At 39.1% G+C, this 7,771-nt stretch overlaps 1 protein-coding gene across 4 annotated transcripts in view; it reads right to left on the bottom strand.

The window, feature by feature from the left end:
* Nucleotides 1–697: 697 nt before the first annotated feature.
* The window catches only part of hop (tyrosine-protein kinase hopscotch), a 147,238-nt gene continuing 140,164 nt past the window's right edge, over nt 698–7,771 (bottom strand). For all 4 annotated transcript variants that reach the window (XM_070102307.1, XM_070102306.1, XM_070102308.1 and 1 more), the window contains one exon: nt 698–6,097. In XM_070102307.1, coding sequence (XP_069958408.1) covers nt 5,939–6,097 — 159 coding nt within the window. In that variant the 3' untranslated portion in view covers nt 698–5,938. The remainder of the gene's footprint in view (nt 6,098–7,771) is intronic.

Here is a 7,771-nt window from a genome sequence, read left to right as displayed (position 1 = left end):
AGTACTCAGTCACAATCACACTGGTAGGTGAACATTTTCACCTGCCTTGGTCATTTACTGTCTAGAAATATATATAAAGTATTTATAGGTCCCAACAATGTTTTAGACATGCTGGAGTATATATGAAACTCCTTGAAGCATGGTGTTTATGACGAGTGTCAGTAAACTGCTGATAGGGTAAGCAGTGTTTTGACACTTGATTGTGCACTGCTGCAGGGAACCCCAGGCTTCATTTGTTTTCACTGTTGCAGACATGTCTGTCTGTCTAGCTCTGCTTATCTGTCTTTCTGTCTGCGTGTCTTTCCATCTGCTTGTCTCGGGGAGCGGCTTGTAAACTTGGTGTACGAGCCGCTCCCTGATTCCTGAGCAAGTGAAAGTGTGTATTACTTGCATCATGCTTATTATGCCTTATATCTACAAACATTGTATGGCACTTTGCCTGGAATTTTTGGGTTATCCTAGGTAATTTACACTATATATAATATCTGTATTTATGTGTACCTGTGAGAGAAAGATATAGACAGAATGAAACATAGAAAGAGATATAGACAGACAGATACAGAGAGACAGCCAAAGTCAGTCAGCCAGCTATTTAGCCAGCCTGCTGAATACGTACGACATTCTGACAGGATGACACTACCAGCGGTATCAGAAATGATGTTGCATATGGGTTATTATCGAGGTTTTTGATACTCCCTCGACCACTTGTGGCCACATCCATCTCAGAGCCACTAAACTCTGGGTCAACATCACTTTCTTCTTAAAAGGGGTGTGTTAATACGACATGATATCAGTGAATCCCTGGTGTTTGCCACACTGTTTGCTCTAGCTGGCGCTCAATTGAACCGGTGCTCCCACAAGGTATTAAGTGGTCCCAGATTTTTTAATACTGCACACACACTGTGTTAAGACCCATTCTTTACTGACCAGGCATCTCAGGCCAATCATGCCAAATTTGGAGACAGGAAAAATAAAATGTAGATCTACGTTTGGAGTGCTACGCGAGTGAACGTGGATCTACGTTTGGGCAGTTTAACCCTTTGAGGGTTTTGGTCGTACTAGTACGTCTTACGCGTAGGGGTTTTTGTCGTACTAGTACGCATAAATTCTAGCGGCCTCAAATCTCGCAGGAAAAGGCTGATAAGCCTAGATGTGAGAGAATGGGTCTGTGTGGTGGGTGTGCGCAGTAGGAAAAAAATCTGGGACCCAGTGGTGCATTGTGGGAATGCCATCATAGTACACAATTTCCACCGTGCCCTGCGGTAAGAAGTTCCTCACTCCTCGGCGAATTGGGACACTTTTGTTCCCCAGTGACAGTTCTAATACAGATGGAAGTGACAGTGAAGATGAGTTTCAAGGTTCTGGTGAGGTTTTGACCGAAACTAATGACCATAATATGGGTAATAGTGAGGAAAACCCAGACAACCCACAGCCTTCCACCTCTGGTGCTGGGCCGTCGTTCAATTGTACCAGAATCAAAGAGGAAACTCCTATTTTCCAAAATCCCAGACTCAGATGTGAGCATTGGTGATGATAATGATAGTGATTATGAACTACAAGCTCTTCAAACTTGTTCCAAGAATGGAGGAGGAGAAGGAGGCAGAGGAGGAGGAGGCAAGAGGAGGAGGAGGCAAGAGGAGGAGGAGGAGGAGGCAAGAGGAGGAGGAGGAGGAGGAAGAAGAGGAGGAGGAGGAGGAAGAAGAGGAGGAGGAGAAGGAGGAGGAGGAGGAAGAGGAGGAGGAGGAAGAAGAAGAATACGTAATGATAACAATAATACATAATAATAATACATAATAATAATAATACATAATAATAATAATACATAATAATAATAGGTAATAATAATAATATGTAATAATAAATGTTCACCCATGACAGTAACAAGATAAGGGGAGATAACATCTGATAAGTGCTGACGTTTGATGAGGGTAAATGAGGGTAGAGCTGATGCCAAAAGATGAGATGAACATCTCCCTCCCTTTGTTTTTGCTGGTATACTAACATTTCTGTCTGTCTATTTGCCTGTCTGTCAAGCTCCCTGTCTATCCGTCTAGCTCTCTGTCTCAGAGAGCCACAAGACTGCGTCATCACTTTTACTCACATCTTCAAGCAGAGTATAGCACTTTGTCTGGGTTTCTTGGGTTATCCTAGGTAATTTATACTATGTATACTTGTATTTATGTGTACCTGTGAGACAGAGATAGACAGACAGATAGAATGAGGGAGAAAGATAATTAGATAAAATGGAGGAGGGGAAGCAGCATCCGACCCCATTGTTTTGACAGGCCGGAGGGGGAAAGAGTAATGAGCCAATATGTCACTTTGACAGCTGCCGACTCCTTGTAATTTACACTATGGACGAGGAGGAGGAAGAGTAGGGGGAAGAGGAAGAAGGGGAGGAGGAGGAAGAGGAGGAGGAGGAAGAGGAAGAGGAATAAGAGGAAGAGGAATAGTAGGAGGAAGATTAGGGGGAAGAGGAAGAAGAGGAGGAGGAGGAAGAGGAAGAAGAGGAGGAGGAGGAAGAGGAGGAGGAGGAAGAGGAAGAGTAGGAGGAAGAGGAAGAGTATGAGGAAGAGTAGGGGGAAGAGGAGGAAGAGGAAGAAGAGGAGGAGGAGGGTGGAACACTAGTACACTGGTACTGGTACACTAACATTTCTGTCTGTCTATTTGTCTGTCTGTCAAGCTCCCTGTCTATCTGTCTATCCGTCTAGCTCTCTGTCTCAGAGAGCCACAAGACTGTGTCATCACTTTTACTCACATCTTCAAGCAGAGTATAGCACTTTGTCTGGATTTCTTGGGTTATCCTAGGTAATTTATACTATGTATACTTGTATTTATGTGTACCTGTGAGACAGAGATAGACAGATAGAAAGAGAGAGACAGATTGAAAGAGATAGAATGAGGGAGAAAGATAAAACACCATTGTGTATGACACCATGTTTCAGAGTTCCACAAGCTGCACAACTAATAGGAATATGTTCAGTGACTGTATATTGGTATATATATTATAGAACAATAATAATAAACAATGTTTTGTATTGTTTGTTTTTGTAAACAAGTTTTGTAAACAATATATTGATAATTATGTTTGTGTGCTTATTGTGTTGTATACAACGAGTGTATATATGTACATTGCACCTTACTTTGGTCTCATAGGCCACATAAGTTATGTGAAAAAATAAAATAGTGAAAAAAACAACAAACCTTCAAATACAAGTAAACTAAAGTTTACCGGGTGAGCGGCAGTCGCCGCTGTTGCCATACGCGGCTCATTTTCTGCAAACTTCATGCATCCATATCTCCGTAAGTATTGATGTTAAATTTTTTTTGTTTATCCTATAATGTTTAGAAAAAAAAACTATTTTTTCATAAGAAAAAATATTTTTTTTTTTTTTGAAATTTGGCCGACCCTGAGAACGAGTTTCGGAGAGGGCCTGTCGACCCTCAAAGGGTTAAGGGTTAAAGTGGACATTAACCCATTCACTGACCATGCTGTAGTACTGTGGCTTGAGGTTACTGTTAGTGCCATGATCTCAGCTTATTCAGATAAGCTGCGAGTGGTAAATTTGGGCCTAGATATAAGAAAATGGGTCTGTGATAAGTGTGCATCATATAAATAAAATCTTGCAGGTAGCAGTGCACGAGAAAGTGTTTTTGTTTAAAACAGCAACTTTGTAGTGTATTTTTTGATGGTTTTTATGGTTGTATTTTTGGTTTCTTGGTTTCATTTGATAGAATGGAAAATACATTACAAAAAATAGAGCTGATTTTGATTGGTTTCAGGATTGAAAATAGTTTGAAATTGAGCTCAAAGTAGTAAAGTGTTCAATTTTTGCCGACACTCAAGAGTAAGCAAATAGCATCGCTCGTCCAATATACGTCCAATTGGCGAGTCTAACGTGCATTCACAGATGTGCTGATATTATACAATTATTACAGTATTGCATAACAGTAATTTTTTTTTGTTTTTAAATAAAAAATGAATACCATTTAATGTGTAAAGCCTGGGAATGTAATTAATGAACAGGGGAAATATTTTAGTGCTAGGAATGCCTGCATTGTTTTTTCTAAACCCTATTTTGAAAGTGGAATATTTTGAATTGTGTGAAATTGGTCAAATTAATTTCTGATCACTTTGAGTAGTTGAAATAGTTGACTGGGTGATTTCTTGTGCTCAGTCGATAAAATGGAAGACATACTAGCAAAATAGCTAAAAATTTGGTCACCTGGAACAATGTAATTGGCCTAAAATAGGACTCAAAGTGGGCAAAATTGTTGCTGCCTAAATATCGCTGATGCAGCAAAAAGTCATGAAAGTGTAATTTCGTCAACTTTCCATCAAATTTCATACTTTTTTGTTTTTATTACCTTCAAGTTTAGTCTGCCCATTTGGGGGTAACAAACAGGCAGATTCTACTGCTTGCTCAGTAGCTCATGACAATTTTGTCTATTTTACAGTAATCTCAGGACAACTTGTTTAGGTTTCTAGCCATCTTAACATAACTGTTGTGTTTCAGGGATTATACACTCCTGCCAATGTATTAGACACACACATCATGCTTGTGGGTATCTCATGGAAAATCCTGAGGATTGCAAAGTTACATTGTCAGTTCACCATCTTATAATAGATTTTATCTAGTCCATCAATGGGCACAGAATTTGCTTCCAACGTCTCCACCACACACTGCCTAACCTCCTCACTGACAGTCCCACCTATGACACAGACTTCTTCTTTGGCTTTTTAACAGAAACTAACTAATTGCACCATCTTTGATTATATTTTACATTCAGCACTCTCCACCACCCCTGCTAAACCTACCACTTGCACATCCCACCCTGCAGCACTGTGTGACCCTTTTGGGTATAGTGCTTAGTTTGATATTTTTTCATGTTTAGTTCTTCAGTTTATTAAAATATCTTAAAATACATGCCAACTTAGTTGGCATGTATAGCAACTTCAGTTGGTACACAGAATTGTTATGATCCTACTGGATACATCCAATGCAAATTACACATTAAGAAACTTTTGTTAAAAAATTTAGCTTATGTAGGTTCTTGGTATTTTAAAATCTTTCACCTTTCTTCCAAAACTCTAAAGTAAGTCCTTAAATAGATTAGTTTAACACAGCAAAAATTAACTTGCCAAACCTGTTGTGAAGAACTGGAAAACTGAGTTGGAGAGCCTCTTGCATTTCTTTAAGACAATATGCCTTCTTTGGTAGTAGGTATTCTTACAAAGTCAGGAGGTCATTTTTCTGTTAGTTTTGCTTTCAAATCAACACTCAGCACTGCATGACCCTGGTGGTTTAGCATTTAGATTTGATCATAATAAACCAACACTACCAGACTGCAGAGACATAAAATCATGTGAAACAGAAAGATAAGATGTAGAAATTGGAATGTCAAATAAGAAATATGCACACACTGAAAGCTGAGTGATGATTAACTATTAAACATATTGCTTGTGTTTTGCACAGCAAACTGCATCTGAAGATGAAATGCCAGGGACAACCAACACAATCCAATAACTATAACTATAAAAGTCTTAGGCTCTGATCAAAATGAATACAGTGAAGAGAGGCTGTTGCATCACTGTACAGTGGTACCTCGGGGTACAAAATTCATTCATTCCAGAAGGCTGTTCAAGTGCCGATACCGAACAAATTTGTTCCCATAAGGAATAATGTAAATTAGATTAATCCGTTTCAGACCCTCAAAAACACACTTACATAATTGTTCGCGTTTTGAGCTGTTTGTATCCTGAGGTACCAGTTTATTTTTTTTATAAAGTATTTTTAAAAACTATACATGGCACTTAAGCTTAGGACCTCTACATTGCTGATGAGTTGATACAAAATAACAGGTAAATACAGTAATACTGAATAACAAATTCCACAGTGTAACAGGGCTTCCTCTTGTGATGTATTGCAATTGTTGTTCACACACACCCCTCCTGAAGTTCTCTAATCACTGCAATGACTTCAGAGAAGTTTGGTCGTGCACTTGGTACATGGTCCCAGCAAGGACGAATTAATACTGAGTATATGTTGGGGTTACAAGGAGGTTTCAGGTTCAAGCGCTTCCCATTTTTCAAAAGCTGTAACAAGAATAAAAGTTCATTCTACACATTTAAAAAGAAAAAACTTGCTAACCTATATATATACTTTGTAATTGTGACATTAACCATGAAAAATGCTCTTAATAATCAAGAGCTCTTGATAGATGGAATCTGAGCTGCCCTCCCATTAGATCAGACCTGATTACTGCCCATTTGTTGTATGATCACAACAGGTTTAGAGATTCTCATTGATATAATAGTAATCTTAGTAACTGCCATCACCCTCAGAGTTTTTGCCAGTGGAAGACCTGGAAAAGTTAGCATAGCCTCAATTCAATCTGCACTCTCTAGAAAGGTGCAGAATTAGGGGGGACATGATTGAGGTGTATAAATGGAAAATAGGAATTAATAAAGGGGATGTAAATAGTGTGCTAAAAATATCTAGCATAGACAGGACTTGAAGCAATGGTTTTAAGTTGGAAAAATTCAGATTCAGGAAGGATATAGGAAAGTACTGGTTGGGTAATAGAGTTGTGGATGAGTGGAACAAACTCCTGAGTACTGTCATAGAAGCTAAGACATGTAGTTTTAAAAATGGGTGGGACCTGACTAGCTTGTGCTACTAGGTCAGATGCTGTGCTCCTCCCTTAAGTGAATGTGACTGACCTAATTAGGTTAAGACACTGGTTTAAGCCAGTGGGAGAAATAGACCTGCCTTGCATGGGCCAGTAGGCCTGCTGCAGTGTTCCTTCTTTCTTATGTTCTTATTTATATGGATTAAAGTAAAGGTTGGATGCGAGAAGTGGGTCATAATAAGCGTGTATGCACCTGGAGAAGAGAGGAATGCAAAGGAGAGAGAGAGATTTTGGGAGATGTTAAGTGAATGTATAGGAGCCTTTGAACCAAGTGAGAGAGTAATTGTGGTAGGGGACTTGAATGCTAAAGTAGGAGAAACTTTTAGAGAGGGTGTGGTAGGTAAGTTTAGGGTGCCAGGTGTAAATGATAATGGGAGCCCTTTGATTGAACTTTGTATAGAAAGGGGTTTAGTTATAGGTAATACATATTTTAAGAAAAAGAGGATAAATAAGTATACACGATATGATGAAGGGCGAAATGACAGTAGTTTGTTGGATTATGTATTGGTAGATAAAAGACTGTTGAGTAGACTTCAGGATGTACATGTTTATAGAGGGGCCACAGATATATCAGATCACTTTCTAGTTGTAGCTACACTGAGAGTAAAAGGTAGATGGGATACAAGGAGAATAGAAGCATCAGGGAAGAGAGAGGTGAAGGTTTATAAACTAAAAGAGGAGGCAGTTAGGGTAAGATATAAACAGCTATTGGAGGATAGATGGGCTAATGAGAGCATAGGCAATGGGGTCGAAGAGGTATGGGGTAGGTTTAAAAATGTAGTGTTAGAGTGTTCAGCAGAAGTTTGTGGTTACAGGAAAGTGGGTGCAGGAGGGAAGAGGAGCGATTGGTGGAATGATGATGTAAAGAGAGTAGTAAGGGAGAAAAAGTTAGCATATGAGAAGTTTTTACAAAGTAGAAGTGATGCAAGGAGGGAAGAGTATATGGAGAAAAAGAGAGAAGTTAAGAGAGTGGTGAAGCAATGTAAAAAGAGAGCAAATGAGAGAGTGGGTGAGATGTTATCAACAAATTTTGTTGAAAATAAGAAAAAGTTTTGGAGTGAGATTAACAAGTTAAGAA

This window comes from Cherax quadricarinatus, chromosome 81, assembly GCF_038502225.1.
Source record: "Cherax quadricarinatus isolate ZL_2023a chromosome 81, ASM3850222v1, whole genome shotgun sequence".
NCBI lineage: Eukaryota > Metazoa > Arthropoda > Malacostraca > Decapoda > Parastacidae > Cherax > Cherax quadricarinatus.
Note: the sequence above shows the minus strand (reverse complement) of the source record. Positions and strands in the feature narration are given on the sequence as shown.